The 23,209-nt window shown below is 43.4% G+C and overlaps 1 protein-coding gene across 5 annotated transcripts in view; it reads right to left on the bottom strand.

Moving 5' to 3' along the window:
- LOC122551172 (interleukin-21 receptor-like) overlaps positions 1 to 19,673 on the bottom strand; it is a 61,469-nt gene extending 41,796 nt beyond the window's left edge. For 2 of the 5 annotated variants that reach the window (XM_043692801.2, XM_043692798.2), the window contains exon 1: positions 19,343 to 19,673. Coding sequence is in view for 1 of the 5 variants with exons in the window: in XM_087988385.1 (XP_087844511.1) it covers positions 3,064 to 3,145 (82 nt within the window). In the remaining 4 variants the exon portion in view is untranslated. Of the gene's footprint in view, positions 1 to 3,063; positions 3,160 to 19,175; positions 19,277 to 19,342 lie in introns of those variants that run through there. The other 3 variants (XM_043692797.2, XM_087988386.1, XM_087988385.1) reach the window with 3 other exon arrangements.
- Between the last annotated feature and the right edge of the window lie 3,536 nt (positions 19,674 to 23,209).

Raw genomic sequence — 23,209 nt, 5'->3', positions numbered from 1 at the left:
TGGTGGAGGCTGGTACAACTGCAACATTTAAGAGGCATTTGGATGGGTATATGAATAGGAGGGGTTTGGAGGGATATGGGCTGGGTGATGGCAGGTGGGACTAGATTGGGTTGGGATATCTGGTTGGCATGGACGGGTTGGACTGAAGGGTTTGTTTACGTGCTGTACATCTCTATGACTCTATGACTCTAAACGAGAGCAATTTTGAGTGCATGAAAACAGAGGTGACGAAAGTGAATAGGCAAATTAAATGACCAGTCAATACAAATGCACTGAGAAATAAAAATGGATATTACAGAATCAGTAATGGATAATGTTACTGTAATCCTGCCAGTTCATCGGGCTGCTCTCTCATTTGGGACCAGTGATGGTTTAAATTGAGGTTCACCATGCCTCAGGTGGGGGCAGAGGTTGAGGATCAGAGCCTTTCATGGTAATCTCTGCTACTGTGGGAATTCAAACCATGCAGATTGCTCTCTGTCAGTCCCTTTTCGAATAACATTGTTGTCTGTCAATAGAGTTGGACCTTCTCCAAATCCGGAGAAGTTTGGAAAATTAATACCAAGGGCTGAATCTTGCTTTTTCTGGCTAAGTCAGAGTTGCATTATGTTATTGGAGGATTTTTCACCATGAGTTCGAGCTTTCTCAACTAAAGCCAACAAGTTAATTCCTTACCCTATCCCATGGCATTTGTCATGTCGATTTTCCACCCCACCTTACAACAGCAGTGCTTGGAACATCCCAGCATCCCTTATGCTTGCCCCACCCCTAAAAGCCTGTTGTGCACCCGTTCACACACTAGTATCACGAAGCTGCCATACCCATTGATGGCAGTGTTGTAACATGTCAGAGAAGGGGAAGCTGGCATCACGTTTCCCTGACGAGAAGTCCTGGGGGGTCAGAGAGCTGCGCAGGAAAGGAGTCCTCTACCTTGCGAGCTATCAGAGGAGACCGTGTCACTAGATGCTACCGGCTTGGTTTGAAGTTATCACCCGTATCTGTGCCACCTCCAAGGGTGAGGAGGAGCAGCCAGCCATTCCATAAGAAGGTTAATGGCCTTCTCCGCTCTGCCAAGGTAAGGGCCATACTCCTGTCTGCCACCTCATGCTCACTCTATCTCTGCTACTGCACCCATTTTGCACCAAGGGTCATACTCTGCTTCTGTGAGTTTTGCCTTCAAGACTTTGCCTCTCTCACTCTCCCCCACAGCACCCTCTCAAGCTCCCACACCTCCTTATCCTACACACTGTGCTGCCTCCTCTGTCTTTCAGTGCACCTTACCAACCTTTCATTCACATGCAATAGCACCAGCAGCTGTGCCACCCACTGTCATCCCACCCATTCCTCATCCCTCATTTGCTTATTGCAAGAGGACACAGTCCATAACAGGGCAAAGGGAAGCCAGCAGGGTGGAGCATGCCTGACCCGTCCTGTGGCAATGCACAGACAGTTGGACCAAAGGATCTGATTCTGTGTTTCTATGACTCTATCACAGTCATCTAATTATTCCCATATGCTGCAGCTAGGACACATCATCCATTCTGCTTTATTGCATTTCAATTGATGCCTTAGTTCACTCAGTTAATAATGTGCTTACTTTTAGAGTCATAGACATAGAGATGTACAGCATGGAAACAGACCCTTCGGTCCAACCTGTCCGTGCTGACCAGATATCCCAACCCAATCTAGTCCCACCTGCCAGCATCCGGCCCATATCCCTCCAAACCCCTCCTATTCATTTACCCATCCAGATGACTTTTAAATGTTGCAATTGTACTAGCCTCCACCACTTCCTCTGGCATCTCATTCCATACACATACCAACCTCTGTGTGAAAACTTGTCACTTAGGTCTATTTTATATATTTCCCCTCTCATCCTAAACCTATGTCCTCTAGTTCTGGACTCCCCCACCCCAGGGAAAAGACTTTGTCTATTTATTCTATCCATGCCCCTCATAATTTTTTAAACCTCGATAACGTCACCCCTCAGCCTCCGATGCCCCAGGGAAAACAGCCCCAGCATCTCCCTATAGCTCAAATCTTCCAACCCTGGCAACATCCTTGTAAATCTTTTTTGAACCCTTTCACATTTCACAACATCTTTTCGATAAAAAGGAAACCAGAATTGCACGCAATATTCCAACAATGGCCTAACCAATGTCCTGTACAGCCACAACATGACCTCCCAACTCCTGTACTCAATATTCTGACCAATAAAGGAAAGCATACCAAACGCCTTCTTCACTATCCCATCTACCTGCGACTCCACTTTCAAGGAGCTATGAACATGCACTCCAAGGTCTCTATGTTCAGCAACACTCCCCAGGACCTTACCATTAAGTGTATAAATCCTGCTAAGATTTGCTTTCCCAAAATGCAGCACCTCGCATTTATCTGAATTAAACTCCATCTGCCACTTCTCAGCCCATTGGTCCATCTGGTCAAGATCCTGTTGTAATCTGAGGTAATCCTCTTCGCTGTCCACTACACCTCCAATTTTGATGTCATCTGCAAACTTACTAACTGTATCTCTTATGCTCACATCCAAATCATTTATGTAAATGACAAAAAGTAGAGGACCCAGCACCAATCTTTGTGGCACTCCACTGGTCACAGGATTCCAGTCTGAAAAACAACCCTCCACCACCACCCTCTGTCTTCCACCTTTGAGCCAGTTCTATATCCAAATGGCTAGTTTTCCCTTTATTCCTTGAGATCTAACCTTGCTAACCAGTATCCCATGGGGAACCTTGTCAAACGCCTTACTGAAGTCCATATAGATCACATCTACTGCTCTGCCCTCATCAATCCTCTTTGTTACTTCTTCAAAAAACTCAATCAAGTTTGTGAGACATGATTTCCCAAGTACAAAGCCATGTTAACTATCCCTAATCAGTCCTTGCCTTTCCAAATACATGTACATCCTGTCCCTCAGGATTCCCTCCAACAATTTGCCCACCACCGAGGTCAGGCTCACTGTCCTATAGTTCCCTGGATTGTCCTTACTACCCTTATTAAAGATTGGCACCATGTTTGCCTACCTCCAGTCTTCCGGCACCTCACCTGTGACTATCGATGATGTAAATATCTCAGCAAGAGGCCCAGCAATCACTTCTCTAGCTTCCCACAGAGTTCTCGGGTACATCTGATCAGGTCCTGGGCATTTATCCACCTTTATGCGTTTCAAGACATCCAGCACTTTCTCCTCTGTAATATGGACATTTTGCAAGATGTCACCATCTATTTCCCTACAGTCTATATCTTCCATATCCTTTTCCACAGTAAATACTGATGCAAAATATTCATTTAGTATCTCCCCCATTTTCTGTGGCTCCACACAATGGCTGCCTTGCTGATCTTTGAGGGGCCCTATTCTCTCCCTAGTTATCCTTTTGTCCTTAATGTATTTATACAAACCCTTTGGATTCTGCTTAACTCTATTTGCCAAAGCTATCTCATATCCCCTTTTTGCCCTCTTAAGTATACTCCTACTGCCTTTATATTCTTCTAAGGATTTGCTCGATCTCTGCTGTCTATACGTTACATATGCTTCCTTCTTTTTCTTCACCAAACCCTCCATTCCTTTAGTCATCCAGCATTCCCTATACCTACTAGCCTTTCCTTTCACCCTGACAGGAATATACTTTCTCTGGATTCTCGTTATCTCATTTCTGAAGGCTTCCCATTTTCCAGCTGTCCCTTTACCCGCGAACATCTGCCCCCAATCAGCTTTCGAAAGTTTTTGCCTAATACTGTCAAAATTGGCCTTTCTCCAATTTAGAACTTCAACTTTTAGATCTGGTCTATCCTTTTCCATCACTATTTTAAAACGAATAGAATTATGGTCGCAGGCCCCAAAGTGCTCCCCCACTGACATCTCAGTCACCTGCCCTGCCAAGAATAGGTCACGTTTTGCACCTTCTCTAGTAGGTACATCCACATACTGAATCAGAAAATTTTCTCGTACACGCTTAACAAATTCCTTTCCATCTAAACCCTGAACACTATGGCAGTCCAAGTCTATGTTTGGAAAGTTAAAATCCCCTACCATAACCACCCTATTATTCTTACAGATAGCTGAGATCTCCTTACAAGTATTTTCTCCCTAAGCATTGTGGCTAGTTCACAGAAGTTACAGTGGGGAGAATTAAGAGGTTAATAGTGTAGAGATTACTGTAGTTGATAACGTGAACTGTTTTTCAGGTTACAACTTCTGTATTTCTTCAGCAAGACTATGATAAGGTAATATGATGCAACACGCTTTCCCGAAGATAACTGCAAGGCTGGCAATAGTATAGAGTGGGCTGTCAAATTCAGAAAGTATTTGCTCGTTTTACAATTGCATAGAAATAAATCTTGTTAGTTCTGAGATGTGAAGAGACCCAAGTACCCTTGGCCATGAATTACAAATGGTTAGTATGCATGTGCAGTAAGTAATTAGGAAAGTTAATAGGAAAATTATTGTCAATTCCAAGATGAATTGAGCACAGAAGTAGGGAGGTTATGTTTCAAATGTACAGAAAACTAGTGAGACCACATCTGAAGTGTTTCTCTTTCACTTATGGGGTGTTTGATGGTGAGGCCAGCATTTGTCATTCAATAAGATCATGACTGATCTGTTTATGGATTGAGGTCCACTTACTCACTCACTCACCATAACCCTTAACTCCTTTATTGTTCAACAGTCTATCTCTCTTTGCCTTAAAAATATTCAGCGAGGAAACCTCAACAGCTTCACTGGGCAGGGATTTCCACAAATTCGCAACCCTCTGGGTAAAAAAGTTGCTTCTCAGCTCAATCCTAAATCTGTTCCCCCTTATTTTGAGACTACGACCCCTAATTTTACTTTCACCTGCCAGTGGAAACAACTTCCCTGTTTCTACCTTATCTATTCCCTTCATCATTTTATACATTTCTATAAGATCCCTTTTTGTTCTTCTAAATTCCAATGAGTATAATCCCATTCTACTTTGTGGGCGGCACGGTGGTACAGTGGTTAGCACTGCTGCCTCGCAGCGTCAGAGACCCGGGTTCAATTCCCGCCTCAGGCGACTGACTGTGTGGAGTTTGCACGTTCTCCCCGTGTCTGCGTGGGTTTCCTCCGGGTGCTCCGGTTTCCTCCCACAGTCCAAAGATGTGCAGGTCAGGTGAATTGGCCATGCTAAATTGCCCGTAGTGTTAGGTAAGGGGTAAATGTAGGGGTATGGGTGGGTTGCGCTTCGGCGGGTCGGTGTGGACTTGTTGGGCCGAAGGGCCTGTTTCCACACTGTAAGTAATCTAATCTAATCTAATCTAAGTAATCTAATCTAATCTAATCTACTTAGTCTCTCCGCATAAGCCAAAACTCCCATCTCTGGAATCAACCTAGTGAACCCCCTCTGCATCCCCTCCAGAGCCAGTACATCCTTTCTCAAGTAAGGAGACCAAAACTGCACGCAGTACTCCAGGTGTGGCCCCACCAGCACCTTGTACAGCACAACAGCAGCATAACCTCGCTGTTTTTAAAGTTCATCCCTCTCATAATGCAGGACAATATTCTACTGCCTTCTTAATTACTTGCTGTATCTGCATATCAACGTTTTTTGTGATTCAATGCAATAAGGAGGGAGTTCCAGGGTTTTGATCTAGCAACACTGAAGGCTCAGAGATGGGATTCTAAGTCAGAATGATGAATGACTTGGAGGAGCCTTACAGGTGGTGGTTGTCCCATATATTTTCTGTCTTTGCCCTTCTAGATGATAGTGGTTAAGGGTTTGGAAGGAGCACTGTGTGCAGTATTGTTTTCCTTATTTAAGGAAGGATGAAAACACATTTGAAGCAGTTCAGATCTGGTTTATCAGACTAATACTAAGAACAGGGTGAGTTGTCTTTTGAGGATAGGTTGGACAGGCTTGATTTAGAAAAGTGACAGATGATTAGATGAAACATGTCAGATCCTGAGGGGTCTTTTCAAGATGAATGTGCTCAGGATATTTCCTCTTGTGGGAGGGTCCAGAACTAGGGATCGCTATTTAAAAATGAGATTGGCCATTTAAAACAGAGATAAAGAGAATGTTTTCTCACAGACAATCATGAGAGTTTAGAACTCTTTGAATCAGAAGATGCTGACGGCAGACTGCTTGAATATTTTTAAGGCAGAGGAAGATAGATTCATGATGAGCAAGGGGGCAAAAGGTTATTGTGAATAGGAAGGAATGTGGAATAATCAGATCAATCGTGGTCCGTTGAATGATGGAGCAGGTTTGATGGGGTGAGTGGTCTGTTGCTGCTTCGACTTCATATATCTGTTTGGGAAACTTTGCGATTTTGAGAGAGAGAGAGCGAGACTAGGAGAGACATCAGACTTCGAATTTCTCCTGCAAGTTTGTAATGTAGAGGTTCTGGTTTTAATCATGTCTTGCTCCACGTGTGGCATTGTGTCACAACAACTGCCTCAAATAGGAGGCAAAACATTGAAAGATCTGCAAAGAAAATTGATAAAAGATTGCTTACCCCTTTCCTTCAAAACTCCCTCCCACATCCGAGTGAGGCAACGTCTGCCTCATCCTTCAAAGTACCATTAACCAGAGGGAGAAACGAGGCAAATACCTCATCCCATTCCAACCCAAGCCAATGGCAACCCATCATCCTGTAGCCATTGTGAGGACTCAGCTACTGCCCTTAAACTAACCCACAGGTATGTTCAGGCATTGAAAAGGGAGCCAACTGTCTCTCCTACTTGCTTGTGCACAAGAGTTGAGATTTCTATGGATGGAACAGAGAGTAAGTTAAGCTCTCTAAGTTCAGCTCTGTAAGTCAATAACTATTTTTGTTGGGTAGAGTTTCAGACTAACCAAGGTACTACTTTTCTATCAGCCTTTATTTTGCTTGAAACGAAATAGTTATGTTGATGATGAAATAAAAATCCCTATAAATCCATATTAATAGAAAAATATCACTATTGACATCAGAACCGGAGATGCTAACAAGAGAAAACTTTAAAAAATGTAATATTAAATAAACAGCAGAAATACCAATGTCAATATTATAAATACTAACAAAACAGTATTATAAATAGCAGAATATTTCAGAAACATGAATGCAAATGGTCACTGAAATTACTCTTAAGGACCGATTCAAATTCATTCCAGCCTTGCAATTAAGAAGCCATATAAGCTCACCAGCTTACAGATACAAGATCAAACAAATATTCATATCTCAGAAAGGAACAAAGAGAGAGGGGAGCAGTAAGATTAACACTCTGCAAAGGTTGGGAGATCTGATACTTACCCATTGGATCCCAAGCACAGATCTAATGGGAACGCTTGCTGATGCTTTGTGATGCTGAGTAAACCAAACTGTTTAAATTTTGAAAGTCATGCTCTGCTGATGACGAGTGAATTCCAAGGAAATAAAACTCATATAACAAGGTGAAAAACAAATTTGCTCAATAACTTAGTGACTCACAGCACCACCCTGACAGTACATTACTGGTGAACCTGTGGGAGTGGGTAAAGTATGAATCAAGTGAAACAGCAGATTTATTCAACCACAAAATTGTTTTGTTTGATGCAGCAGAGGTTGTCTCATAGGACTTTGTGGTGTACGGCTGTATAATAGGGCTTATTGTTCACAGTTGTGCCAATATTTATAACTCTAATTGCAGACCTAATGGGACATACTGAGGCTTTCAGTTTACATTTGTGCTTCTAAAGTTGTAAAACATTACAAAAGGTATAGCAGGAGGGTTGTCAGAAAAGATTTGATACTTAACAACAGGAATAGAGAACATGAGAGTAGCTGAAGACGGATTAGCTTTTCAAGAAAGGACAGAGAGAGGTTAATGCAGTTTCCTGAAGGGATTCTCGAAAGGGAAACTGCTACTAGTGAAGACTCAGAAACCGCCAGGAGTTAACGATTTGGGGCGTGTGCAAAACAAATTGAAGATACACAGGAGGCAAAATTAGGAGAGGTGCAAAGACCTTGAAGAGTTGTAGGGCAGGAGGTTAAAGAGAGGATCCTATTTATACAATATGTACATCACAGCCACCAGAAATCTAAGAGTCCTTTACAGGTGTAAGTATGGTTATCGCTGTCAGGCAGGAAGCACAATCAATAAGCAGACGGCTGACTCCTACAGACAACAGCCTGTCAAAGATCAGATAACACACTTTATTGATGTGGGTGGAGGGATAAATATTTGACAGAACACCAGGGAAAACTCCCCTGCTCATTTTCAAAATAGTGTCATGGGCTATTTTATATTGCCCTGAGCATTAGGTGGGGCCTCAGTTTAATGTCTCATCAAAAAATTGTGGAATTTCCTGGGCCCACCCAAAGCTTTTGGAAAGGCGGGTGGGGGATTTTTAAATTTGCTTATGGGACATGGATGTCACTGGTTGGTCATTTATTGCCTATCGCGTTTTGAGAAGATGATGGTGAGCTGCTTCCTTGAACCTCTGCAGTCCACCTGCTGTGGGTTGACCCACAATGCCATCAGGGAGTGTGGTCCAGAATTTTGACCCAACAACAGTGAGGAAATGGTGATAAATTTCCAAGTTCGGATGATATCTGGCCTGGAGGGGAACTTGCTTGTGGTAGTGTTCCCATATATCTGCCACCCTTGTCCTTCAAGATGGACGTGGTTGTGCATTTGGAAAGTACTGTCTCAGGAGCCTTGGTGAATTTCTGCAATGCATCTTGTAAATAGTACACACTGCTGCTACTGACCACCATTGATGGAGGGAATGGATGCTTGTAGATGTTGTGCCAATCAAGTGGGCTGCTTTGTCCTGGATAGCATAAAGCTCTTTCAGTGTTGCCATCCAGGCAAGTGCGGAGTCTTCCACCACACTTCTGACTTGTTCTTTGTAGATGGTGGACAGGCCTTGGGGAATCAGAAGGTGAATTACTGGCCGCAGTATTCCTAGATTATGACCTCCTCTTGCAGCCACTGTGTTTAAATGGCAAATCCAGTTGAGTTTCTCATTAATGGTAACCCCAAGGGTGTTGATAATGGGGGAAATTTAGTGATAGTTACACCATTGAATGTCAAGGAGTGGCAATTAGATTGTCTCTTATTGGAGATGGTATTTGCCTGGCATTTGTGTGGCATGAATGTTACTTGCCACTTGCCAGCCTAAGCCTGGATATTGTCTAGGTCTTGCTGCATTTGAACATGGACTGTTTCAGTATCTGAGGTGTTGTGAGTGGTGCTGAACACTGTGCAATCATTGGCGAACATCCCCACTTCTGACGTTATGGTGGAGGAAGAGTCATTGGTGAAGCAGCTGAAGATGTTTGAGCTTAAGACACTACCCTGAGGAACTCCTGCAGAGATGTCCTGGAGCTGAGATGACTGATCCCCAACAACCACTACCATCTTCCTGTGTGTCAAGAATGACTCTAACTAGAGAGTTTGCCACCTGATACCCATTGATTCCAGTTTTGCTAGGGCTCTATGTTGCCATACTCATTTGAATGCAGCCTCAATGTCAAGGGCTGTCACTCTCCCCTCACCTCTGGAATTTAACTCTTTTGTCCATGTTTGAACTAAGGCTGTAATGAGATCAGGAGTTGAGTGGCCCTGGTGGAACCCAAACTGGGCGTCACTGAGCAGGTTATCATTGAGCAGGTGTTCCCTGATAGCATTATTGACATCACTTTATTGATGATTGAGTTAGACTGAAGGGGCAAGGTTGGAGTTATGTACCTGACATACCTGGACAATTTTCCACTTTGTTGGTAGATGCCAATCTGTATTGGAAGACCTTGGCTATGGGAGCAGCAATATCTGGAGCACAAATCTTCAGGACTATTGCCGGAATGTTGTTAAGGCCCTTAGTCTTTGCACTATCGAGTGGCTCCAACTATTTCTGGATAACAAGTGGAAAGAATTGAATTGGCTGAAGACTGGTATCTGATACTGGGGACCACAGGCGGGAGCTGAGATGGATCATTCACTTGGCACTTCTGGTTGAAGATTGTTGTGAATGCTTCAGCCTTATCTTTTGCACTGTTGTGTTGGCCTCTACCATTATTGAGGATGGGGATATTGTTAAGCCTCTACTTCCAGTGAGTGTTTGATTGTCCACCACTACTCAAGAGAGGATGTGGCAGGACTGTAGAGCCTGGATCTGATCCATTGGTTGTGGGGTCGCTGAGCTCTGTTTGTCACCTGCCACTGAGGCTGTTTGGCATACCAGTAGTCCTGTTTGGTAGCTTCACCAGGTTGACACCAGATGTTCTTGGTGCTGGTCCTGACATGCCTTCCTGCTCTCTGCATTGAACCAGGGTTGATCCCCTGGCTTGACGGTAATGGTTGAGTATGGGAAATGCCAGGCCTTGAGGTTACAGATTGTGCTTTAAAGGATGGGAAGCAAGAACTCATTTTCCCAATGGTGAGCTAAAGTTTGAATATTAGGTCCTTAAAAACCTTTCGTGTGGGTGGCCTTTGGGAACCTCTCTTGCATTTTCATGTACCGTTGTGAGTGCCACATTTTCAGAAGGATGCGAATTAATTAACGAGTCAGCAAAGCAATTTACAAGAATGGTTCCAGAGGTGGGGATCTTCAGTTATGGGACAGACTGGAAAGGTTGGAACTCTTCTCGTTGGAGAAAAGACAAGGCTAAGAGGACGCCTGATAAAGGTTTCCAAAATCATGAGTGAGCTGGATAACGTGGATAGGACAAAGCTCTTAAAAAGGAACAAGAATGACAGGCAAAGAATTCAACTGAGCTGCAGAAGAAGTAAAGGTAACAGTTGAACTTTGCCATTGGAAAATTCAGTTGAGACTCTTTTCATGCAAACATATAGATAAGGAAAGAGAATCCACTTTGCCCTTCAGGTCTGTTCCACGATTCAATAAGACCACAACTGCTCTGATCTTAACTTTGACTCTATATTCCTGTGTAACCCTAGTAGACTTTAATCCCCTTGTCATGGGATTTGATTACCAGGGCACTCCTCCTGTCTGAATTATAGCAATATTTTCCTGGTCATCCTTCATCTTTTGCCAACATCAACTCAACGCTGGTCCCTGATGACTATGCAGTGCCATGTCAAAGATAATTCGAAATACAAAATCTTAGAAAAACAGTAATTAAGATACATTGTAAAGCAACACTAGCAAGTTCCCCTCCAAGTCATAAGCTGTCCTGACTTGGGACCACACAAGGACTGCAGTGAGGACTGCACATGCTGGATAGTCAGAGTCGAAAAATATGGTGCTGGAAAAGCACCGCTGCATCCGAGGAGCAGGAGAGTTGACATTTCAGGCATAAGACCTTTGTCAGGAATGTGGGGGTGGGGAGGAGCTGAGAGGTAAATGTAGGGGTGGGGTTGGGGGGGAAATTAGCTGGGAAGGCAATAGGTGAATGCAGGTGGGGGGGTGGTAATGGTGATAGGTCAGTGGGGACAATGGAGCGGATAGGTTGGAAGGAAGATGGAGAGGTATGACAGGTCAAGGGCGCTGTGCCGAGGGTTGGATCTGGGATGAGGTGGGGGAGGGGAGACTAGTGAAGTAAATGCCTCATCTTCCACCTTGGGACCCTACAATCACACGGCATCAATATTGACTTAATTAGTTTCCAAATCTCTCCTCCCCCCACCCTATCCCAGATCCAATCCTCCAACTCTTGACCTGACCTGTCCTCCCTGTCCATCCTCCTTCCCACAGAACTGTTCCACTCTCCCCACCAACCTTTCACAATTACCCCCACCGCCTGAATCTATCTATCACCTTCCCACCTACCTTCCCCCGAGCCCCACCCCCACCTTCTATTTATCTCTCAGACCCCTCCCTCCACCACATTCCCGATGAAGGGCTTATGCCCAAAACATCAACTCTCCTGCCCCTCGGATGCTGCCTTATCTGCAGTACTTTTCCAGTGCTACACTTTTCAACCATATTGCTGTTCCTTCACTATCATAACAAGCCTGAAACTATCTTCCCAACAGATAGTTTGCTAGACTGCAACAATACAAGCAGGTAACTCACCACCATCTCCTCATGGACAATTCCGGGTGGCATTAGGTTTGTCAAGGATGCTTACCTCCCATTTCAAACATTGTGACAAAGGGAAACGCATATTGCAATCAAAGATTGTGAAATAAGCTGTGCTATTTGAGGCAAACTTGTTTTTTGGTGAAACGATTCTTATCAGGAATTGATCTTCAACTGTTATTGCTGTAAAATCTATTGTATATGTTGAGCTTAAATCTAAGCTGTCTTTTATTTTATCAATGTTAGTTAGTTGATGCCTTATATGTGTAACAGTTAAGATGTAATCGCCTCATCTTAATACCCTCCCAATAGCAATATGCAGTGGACCCTGTATCACTGAATCTAATTCGCATTTTGTTTGAACAAGTTTGATTGAGAATAAAGTCCTTGAAGTATCCAATCTTCTTCCCAATCCTGAGGAAAGGTCATGGAACTCGAAACGTTAACTCTGCTTTCTCTCCACAGATGCTGCCAGACCTGCTGAGCTCTTCCATCAATTGTTATTTTTGTTTCTGATTTCTAGCACCTGCTAGAAATTTCAATTTTTATTCATCCTTCCTGGGTGAGTAGCAGGTGGGTGCCTTTTCCACTGAGGCTTGGGGCAACTTACCACAGTGAGCATGTCAAAAAGAAGCAGTATGGCAAGTCAATAAGTGGGCAATTTGTTTTGTGCACGGACCAATTCTGAGGATGTGAGGGTGAGGAAGTGTAGTGAAGTGATCCAGGATAAACTCTGGAGTGGTGTGGAAAGCGAGGAGTTAAGGTGGAGCTTGACAGGACGGTGCATAGATTAACAGAGACACGACGTCATAGTTTGGCAGGCCAGGTGAGCTATAATATGCATTGTTATCTGTACTTCAGCTGATGTTTATGGCATTTGCAATCTCTGTTACCTCTCATGATTCATTCTGACTAACTCAGCCAGGCATCCATTACACTCAATGCTCTTTCAGCTATTGGCTGATTTGGCGTCTAACTTTTTTTAATGTCAAAAATATTCTTTATTCATAAAAAATATCATTGACACAAAAGCAGTTTGGTTCTGTGCAGATGCATATTAAGTAAACAAAAAAAACTAAACTTTGACTCTATCCAAAAAACCAGACCTTTCTTATAGATACAAAATTAATATTCACATATATTTGAGGCACTAGGAGAGTCCAATAACTGAATGTACATCCATTTACCTTCAGCAGGAAGACATAGAACATAGAACATTACAGTGCAGTACAGGCCCTTGGGCCCTCAATGTTGTCCAACCTGTGAAACCAATCTGAAGCCCATCTAAACTGCACCATTCCTTTTTCATCTATTTGTCTATCCAATGACCATTTCAATACTGTGAAAGTTGGCGAGTCTACTACTGTTGCAGGCAGTGCTTTCCACGCCCCTACTACTCTCTAAGTAAAGAAACTACCTCTGACATCTGTCCTATCTCTATCACCCCTCAGTTTAAAGCTATGTCCCCTCATGCTAGCCATCACCACCCGAGGAAAAAGGCTCTCTCTGTCCAACCTATCTAATTCTCTGATTATCTTATATGTCTCAATTAAGTCACCTCGCAACCTTTTTCTCTCTAACAAAAAACAGCCTCAAGTCCCTCAGCTAGGAGGTCATGTTGCAGCTGTACAAGACATTGGTTAGGCCACTGTTGGAATATTGCATGCATTTCTGGTCTCCTTCCTATCGCAAAGATGTTGTGAAACGTGAAAGGGTTCAGAAAAGATTTACAAGGATGTTGCCAGGGTTGGAGGATTTGAGCTATAGAGAGAGGCTGAACAGGCTGGGGCTGTTTTCCCTGGAGTGTTGGAGGCTGAGGGGTGACCTTATAGAGGTTTACAAAATTATGAGGGGCATGGATAGGATAAATAGACAAAGTCTTTTCCCTGGGGTCGGGGAAGTCCAGAACTAGAGGGCATAGGTATAGGGTGAGAGGGGAAAGATATAAAAGAGACCTAGGGTGCAGAGGGTGGTATTTGTATGGAATGAGCCACCAGAGGAAGTGGTGGAGGCTGCTACGATTTCAACATTTAAGAGACATTTGGATGGGTATATGAATAGGAAGGGTTTGGAGGGATATGGGCTGGGTTCTGGCAGGTGAGACTAGATTGAGTTGGGATATCTGGTCGGCATGGATGGGTTGGACCGAAGGGTCTGTTTCCATGCTGTACATCCCTATGACTCTATGACTCTATAACTCTTTCCTCATAAGACCTTCCCTCCATAACAGGCAACATCCCAGTAAATCTCTTCTGAACTATTTCCAAAGCTTCCACATCCTTTCTGTAATGCGGTGACCAGAACTGTACTCAATAATCCAAGTGCGGTTGCACCGGAGTTTTGTATAGCTGCATCATGATGTCATGGTTCTGAAACACAATCCCTCTACCAATAAAAGCTAACACACCGTATGCCTTCTTAACAACCCTATCCACCTGGGTGGCAACTTTCAGGAATCTATGTACATGGACACCGACATCTCTCTGTTCATCTACCTTACCAAGAATCTATTAGCCCAGTACTCAGCATTCCTGTTCCTCCTTCCAAAATGAATCACCTCACACTTTTCCACATTAAACTCCATTTGCTACCTCTCAGCCCAGCTCTGTAGCTTATCTATGTCCCTCTGTAACCAACGACATCCTTCAGCATTATCCATCACCCTCTGTCTCCTTTCAGTTAGCCAATTTCTGATCTGAACTGCTAAGTCACCCTCAATCCAATGCCTACCGTTTTTGTGCTATAGCCTACTGTGGGGAACCTTATCAGATGCCTTAGTGAAATCTTTATACACCACATCAACCGCTTTATCCTCATCCATCTGTTTGGTTACCTTCTCAAAGAACTCAATACGTTTTGTGAGGCATGACCTACTTTCACAAAACCAAATACCTCAGACAGTAGTCTTTCCTCACCATGCCTTGGTGGCAGCTGCCCCAAGCTTTAGTGTGGCCGTCAGAATGTAGTCCTGGACCTTGGAATGTGCCAATCTGCAACACTTGGTCTGACCACTTAAACTACTGGGTATCTGGGTGCTCTGGTTAAAGTGAACCCTCCTCCTGCTTCAAAACATCGCCAAACGCTCCTTCCCTTTAAGTTGCTACAGGTTGCTTATATGTAGTGGCTATCCTAGTAGATGACCTCCTCACCACCACCCCCCCCCCCCCCAACCCCCCCCCCCCCATCCCCCATTCTCCCAATCGGTAAGCCATCCATAGAGGTTGCAGTCAGTCACAGTGGCAACTCCCTGATTCCTCTGCATGGCCGAACTACATTCTCTATCTACAAGCTACCCAATTACACATGCATAAGGAAATTATCCCAATGCATTCACAGTTTACACTTTTTTACAGAAATTGAGGGACTTCTTTGCTGAGGAATGAGTATATGTTCTGTCTCCTAAATTTCCATTGAATGGATTAACTTTGAGGAAAATAATTTGAAGAGATTTTAACATTGCTCCCTCCCCCACTGCCAACAGCATCTGGGAGGCTGGATATTTCCAATGTTCCAGGTTATTTACTCACCAAGTCCTGAACAGCATGAGTCAGTGATCGTGCAACCTCAGGAACAGGCCATAAAGCACTGTCCACTCTTCATTCGTGGATGACTATTCTCCCTTAGTTGTTCTTTACAATATTTGACTCTGAAATGTTTCATGACCAAAAGACCATAAGATATAGGAACAGAAATTAGGCCATTCAGCCCACTGAGTCTGCTCCACCATTCAATCATGGCTGATAAGTTACTCAACCCCATTCTCCTGCCTTTTCCCCGGAACCCTTGATTCCCTTGATACTCAAGAACCTATCTATCTCAGTCTTAAATATACTCAATGATCAGGCCTTCTGGGGCAATGAATTCCCTAGATTCACCACTCTTTGGCTAAAGAAGTTTCAAAATAAATGTTGAGAAATGCGTTTAGCTCTACCGAATTGGATGTTGCTATACAAACTTGAGCAGGAGAACAGCTCCAGATCTCAAAAGCAATAGACCCACCGTCTAGATTTCCTCGTAACGTCATAATGCCTATTACACCAATGTAACTTGTAGTTGCTTGCTACCATGGCAAAGCTATATCCTTTTTAAGACAAGAGCATCTCTACATTAGGCTACCTTGTGGTTTCCCTCTAAAATGCCAAAAACAAAATCCTGTAGATCCCATCCTAAACAAAGGTAACAGCAACTCCTGGTGACCAAGTGTCCAGCTATCTCATGCGACATGATGAGCAGTGGTGAGGATCCACTGGATGATGTTAACCACCTTAGAACACCATGTATCATGTGCATAACACTACCAATAGAGTGAGGCCATTCAAGGCTAATGCAAGGAAACACTGTCCTTATCACAAAGAATAGCAGAAATCTGTAACTCTCTGCTTGTAAGGATTATTGAAAAGGGGCCAAACGAAAATTTCAACATTGTGGCAGAGCAAAAAGTTGTTGGTTTAAGTGTTCCGCAAACTAGACCAATAGGAATATAAGACTAGGAGTGGGCCATTCAGCACATCAATGTTTGCTCCGCCATTTAACAGATCATGTCTAATCAAACACTTCAATTACTTTTACTTCCATTGTTCCATAACCCTTGAAGTCATTGATAATCAAAAAAAAATCAATCTTTATTTTAAATATGCTTCAACAGTCCATTGGGAAGAGAATTCCAAAGATTCGCATTCCTCTGACTTAAAAAAACCTCCTCATTTCAATCCTAAGTGGCACTCCCTTATTTTTAAATTCGATTCTCGAACCACAGGAAACCTCTAACCTGGAATGATCCTGGCTCCAATGCTCCAGAGAACATCGGCCTATCTTGTGTAATGCCTCTTCATAGGACCATCCCGCCATACTAGGAAAAAGAGTCTCATGATCCTTCATTGCCCTTCCTCTATCTTCCCAGAGATAAGGAAACTGAATCCGCATGCCCAGTGAGATCTAACTTAGCAATACCTTGCAATGAAAGGGGGGGATGGACTTTATCAAAGGCCTTCTGAAAATCTAATTTGTCAAACATGATATTGAATTCAAAAATCTATGCTGGCTACGCAAAATCAGATTATGTATTGTCTAAGTGTCCGTTTTTCACATCTTTTATGATAGATTTTAGCATTTTCCTTACACTTCATGTTAGGCTGACAGGTGTGTGGGAATCAGCGGTTTGGGAAAAAGGGAGGAAAATGGAATTGAGGGTTATCAGATGAGCCATGAACTATTGATTGGTAGAGCAGACCCATTGGCCAAATGGCCCATTTCTGCTCCTCTCTCTCATGGTCTTCTGGTTAGACTTTCCCTCGTGGGAGGCAGTATTTGCTTGGCACTTTTGTGGCACGTACATTAACACCCAATGCCTGGAGAAAGAACGCGTCATCTTCCGCCTTGGGATCCTCCAACCACACGGCATCAACACCGACCACCAGTTTCTTCATCTCCCCTCCTCGCACCTCACCCCAGATCCAACCTGCCAATTTGTCACCGCCCTGTTGAATTGTCCTACCTGTCCACCTCCCTTCCTACTCATCTGCTCCACCTTCCCCTCCGACCTATCACCATCACCCCCCACCTGCATCTACCTATCGCCTTCCCAGCTACCTTCCCTCAGTGCCCACCCCCACCCTCCTATTTATCTCCCAGCCCCCTTCCTGCCCCTCCACATTCCTGATAAAGGGCTCATGCCCAAAATGTTGATTTTCGTACTCTTCGGATGCTGCCTGATCTGCTGTGCTTTTCCAGCGTCACACTTTTCGACTCGGATCTCCAGCATCTGCAGTCCGCACTTTCTCCAGGTATATTACTGGCCACATTTAGACCCAGTCTGAATGTTTTCCTGGTCTTGCTATATTTGGACATGGACTGCTTCATTTGGGTCTTTGTGTACATGAATTGTAAGAAGTTGCTGTGCACATGTAGCATGTATCTAAGAAGGCAAATTAATTTTTAGTATTTTTAGCAAGTGAGATATATTATTAAAATCAGGAAGGTCTGCTGGTACTATACATGACATTGATGAATCATGACCTAGAATTGTGTGTATAATTAATGTAAAGGCAAGGAAGTATTAGAAAGGAAAGGTCCATCCATACTGATTCCTGAACAGACATGGCTATCTTATGAGGAATGCTTGAATGGATTGGGCCTTAACTCATTGACGTTTAGAAGAATGGGAACAGGGGCAGGACTTATACAATTAAAAGACAAGCTGCAATAATCGTGAAGCATGTCAATCCTGTTGTTCACAATGCACCAGTGATATCCTTGTCACTGAGGCTAGCCAGGATTTTGATGACTCAAGTACTCTGATATTAATGTCTTGGTTTTCATCTCTGAACACAGACACTTCTAAAACTTAGGTCAACTTTAACACTGAAACAGTAGAGTGGTCCTGAAATGAAGCAACACCTGCGATTTATGGGTCCCTTTTACATTCACCAAGTGAGCTGTTCAATGCAAGACAGGAGTTGCAACAAGTTGACATCATGCCAAGGAATGGAAATCTGAAACATTGCTCCTCCAAATAGTGGCTAACCCAGAGGGTCCAACTGAAACCACCCGAACTGAGATCAATTTTTTTGCTCGGAAACATTGTTACGGATTATAGATGCATAGGTAGATGCCAGAAATGAAGGGATTGACTCATCAGGAAAGGTTGAGTAGATCAAGTCTGTGCACATTGGAATGTAGAAGAATGACAGGCAACTCTGTTGACACGTACAAGATTCTAAGGGGATTGGATGGGGTGGATGCAAAGTGTGAACGTCTTGGGATAAGGATTTGCATTTTAAGACAGAGATGAGGAGGAAGTTTTCCCCTCAGAGGGCAGTAAATGTGTTTAATTCTTTACCACAGAGGGCTGTCGAGATTGGGTGATTAAATATAACCAAGGCTGTGTTAGATTATTTTTCAATTAGTAAGGGAATCAGGACGATGAGGTGAAGCAGTAGAAATGGATTTGAGGATAATCAAATCAGCCATGATCTCACTGAATGGCAGAGCAAGACTCATTGGGCTGAATAGTCTATTTGTGTTCCTATGGGATTAAGGTGATTCATGATCGAAATGAATAACAGAACAGCCTGTTTCTCTTGCATTCTATGAAATTTTACATTTTAGGCGGTGCTCATCTTTCCAGCCTCGCTTTCTGAGACAGACCCTAATCTCAAATTCATTCGGAGTTAATTTCTTGACGTGACATACCTTGTGAGCATTGCTTCAAATTCCGAATTCACGCTAACCAGCAACTCCAGAACCTTTCTCATGTTTGTCCCCACCTCTCCCTCTCACCAAAACCCTCGCGCTTAATTCTACACCTTGCAGCTTTCACTTGACTATCACCTCAGGTCGCCAATAGATCATTCACCCACCGCTTTGATTCCTTGTCAACCTTCACTGGATCTCCCTTCCTCTGGACTGAGGTTGAAATATCCCGAGTCTCATCTGCGGATTCCTCTGTGGTTTTGTTCCGCCCGGTCAGCTGTGGGCGAGTTTCTCAGGAGTGACAAGAAGATATCTCTTGGCTGGACGTCCTGCAAAGCAGTTTGAATTAAATCCCAAACGGTGTGGCTATCACTGTTTTGAAGTGAAAAAGGCTCCAGAATGGGGTGAAAAGCTCCATCCGCCCAACTAATGGCTATTCACAATAAGATCGTGGGGAATTGCACTAATATTTCTGGGCTAAGTGAGTACCAAATGCAAGTGAGGCCCTCCGATGGTGAGATTGAACTTGTGCAATGCTCTGCTGACAATTTATTTGCCACAAGAAACATTGTAAATATTTTCCTTTGAATACACCGCCAATTTAAAAATAAACCCACTGTCGAGAAATGTCCTGACATGTTATTGTCCCAACGTGCTATTGCTGCAAGTGTGTCTGAAACACGTACATTATTGTGTGTTTTCCTTGAGTTCTAGTAATTTATGTTCAAAGAAGCTGCAGAGTTAGCACTTGCTCTCTGGATAATTCCTCAACTGTAAGATTTTTCTCTGACTGCAGTGTGTTTGGCACCTTTCCAGTTGTAAGTTTTAGCGGGAGATTTCCAAGTTGAAACGTGTTTCAGGGGAAGGCAGTCTCAGTGGGCTGGGGCGTCTTCAGAGGCAGCCTGGCTTGGAGAGTCGGCAGGTTTGTGAAGCCTGGGCGGTGGGGCTCTCTCTTCTGCACAGAGGGGATTGTGTAGCCCGGAGCTGGACTGTAACAGCAGAGGAGGATGCGTTGAGGTGGAACGGTGGCTTCATAGCACCAAGGAGCAGTGTTCATTTCCAACCTCAAGCGGTTTCACGCAGAGGGTGGTGTGTGTATGGAATGAACTACCACAGGAAGTGGTGAAGGCTGGTACAATTGTAACATTTAAGAGGTATTTGGATGGGTATTTGAATAGGAAAGGTTTGGAGAGATATGCGCCAGGTGCTGACAGGTGGGACTAGATTGGGTTGGGATATCTGGTCGGCATGGACGGGTTGGACTGAAGGGTCTGTTCCCGTGCTGTATGACTGATTGTATGGAGTTTGTACATTCTCCCAATGTCTGCATGGGTTTTCCCCGCACAGTCCAAAGATGTCCAGGTGAAGTGGATTGGCTATGTGTGACTTCCTGATTGAAGGGGCTTATGCCCAAAATGTCGATATGCCCGCTGTCTGACCCGCTGTACTTTTCCAGTGTCACACTTTTTGACTCTGATCTCCAGCATCTGCAGTCCTCACTTTCTCCATGTGGAGTAAATGTTAGCTAAATTGCCCTAGTGTCCAGGCAAGGTGGGATACTCTTTAGAGGGTTGGTGTGGATTTGATGGGCCAAATGGCCTGTTTCCATGCTGGAGGGGTTCTTCTAAGTTTTCTTTATTTTAAGTTAATGTGAATGGTGCCTATGCATGAGGACAGTCCTGTACACACTTTTCACTGTATTTTATATTGAATACACATAACAATAAATAATTCAAATAAATTCTTGAATATGTTACCAGTTTTAAAACAAACTTATTGAAAATATTCTTTTTCAATCACTGCTTAGAAATGTCCCTAAATGCTGGCAAACCTATAATTTTGTACATTTGCTACGGAGTTCTAGTAACTGAATATACTCTCAATTTAAAAATAAACTCACTCAAAACATTTATTTTTGCACTCACTGTTTTCAAATGTCCCTATTTGTTATTTGCCAACAAGCTGGTCTTGAAACATGCATCATTCTGACAGAGGAAAATGATTTGTTTTTGGCTCACTTCTAACTTATCAATCAATCAGTATCACAGCCATGCATTGAGTGTAGAAATGAACTCGAAATAAGATTTAGCTTGTTGGGCGTGTTCTAATAGTGTCTAGATATCAGCCTTAGATTACCACTTTCTTCTTTAAATCAGTAACAATTTGTTGTCCAACTCAGAAGCTTGTGGCTCAAATCTCGAATTGACCAGAAAATCTAAACTAACGTATGCAGTGCTGTACTGAGGGAGTCTACAGGGATGAACTGTTAAACTGAGGCACTTTTTACCTTCTCAATGAATGTAAAAGATTCCTTACAATATAGCAGCAAACTTCTTATTAAGCAGCACTTACGTACCACACCAGGAGTGCACTGGTTGATTAAATATTCCAGCTGAGGTCCACATAATCAATCATACTAAGTTACAGAAACATAATGGGGGGGGGGGGGGGGGGGTATACATATCACTATTATACCTTATTTACAGAATAAGTCATAAATAATAATGCAATTTTTAAACTTACCGGCAGAGAGCTTTTTCATTCACACCCTTAACTCAGAGATTGCACAAACTTCCAGTATTGCTCATGTCTGCTGTTTGCCGGTTAATCAAGAGGCCGGTTCATGAGATGCTGCTTAAAAAAGCTTGGTCAAACATTACTGAAGACTGCGGATGTTCTCACCATAGAGTCATACTCATAGAGATATACAGCACAGAAACAGACCCTTCCATCCAACTTGTCCATGCCGACCAGATATCCTAAATTAATTTAGTCTCATTTGCCAGCATTTGGTCCATACCCCTCTAAACCCTTCCTATTCATGTACCCAACCAGATGCCTTTTAAATGCTGTAATTGCACTAGCTTCCACCATTTCCACTGATAGCTCATTCCACACACCACCTTCGCGAAAAAAGTTGCCCCTTAGGACCCTTTTAAATCTTTTTCCTCTCACCCTAAACCTGTGCCCTCTAATTCTAGACTCCTCCACCCAAGGAAAATACTTTGTCTATTTACCCTATCCATGTCCCTCATGATTTTATAAACCTCTTTAAGGTCACCCCTCAGCCTCCGACACTCCAGGGAAAACAGCCCTAGTCTATTCAACCTCTCCCTATAGCTCAAACCTTCCAACCCTGGCAAAATACTTCGAAATCTTTTCTGTACCCTTTCAAGTTACACAACATCCTTCCAACAATATTCTAAAAGTGGCCTAACCAATGTCTTGTACAGCCGCAACATCCGTTTTATTTCTCATTCAATATCATCACTGTTTTAGATTAGATTACTTACAGTATGGAAACAGGCCCTTCAGCCCAACAAGTCCACATCGACCCTCTGAAGAGCAACCCACCCAGACCCATTCCCCTACATTTACCCCTTCACCTAACGCTACAGGCAATTTAGCATGGCCAATTCACCTAAGCTGCACGTCTTTGGACAGTGGGAGGAAACCGGAGCACCTGGAGGAAACCCACGCAGACACGGGGAGAATGTGCAAACTCCACACAGAGAGTCGCCCAAAGCTGGAATTGAACCTGGGACCCTGTGAGGCAGCAGTGCTAATCACTGAGCCACCGTGCCGCCCACTGTTTTGTTAGTGAACACTCCAAAGAATAAAATCTGATGCAAAACAAGTTTATTTACTATTGTTTGCTGTGGTAATGCCATACATATACTGCCTCCAGCTCAAACCTCACTTTTTTTATCTGAATTTAACATACAACAGCATTTTAATAAGGATTGTTTTGCTTTGTTCCTTGCAGGATCAGAAGATATTATACTCCTTTGCTTCACAGATATTTGTAAAAGGACAAATGTACAGATTTTCTTCTATTGGAGTCAGCAATCGTTTAGCATCCCACCACCAGATGGCAGTCTCAAATCTTCCTCTGATTATCGCTTATCTGAAGGAATTTCACATTGTACACCTACTTCCTTCCTTTCAGCCTTCAACTTCGGGGCTTAAAAACTCAAACTTGACACCTTTTGATGGCTGCTTCCTCAATTACTACTCACAGTCATTGAAACATC

The sequence above is a fragment of the Chiloscyllium plagiosum genome, unplaced genomic scaffold (assembly GCF_037043375.1).
Source record: "Chiloscyllium plagiosum isolate Xiang-an unplaced genomic scaffold, Cpla_swu_hap1 HiC_scaffold_6, whole genome shotgun sequence".
Taxonomy (NCBI): domain Eukaryota; kingdom Metazoa; phylum Chordata; class Chondrichthyes; order Orectolobiformes; family Hemiscylliidae; genus Chiloscyllium; species Chiloscyllium plagiosum.
This window is presented reverse-complemented; position numbering and strand designations above follow the sequence as displayed.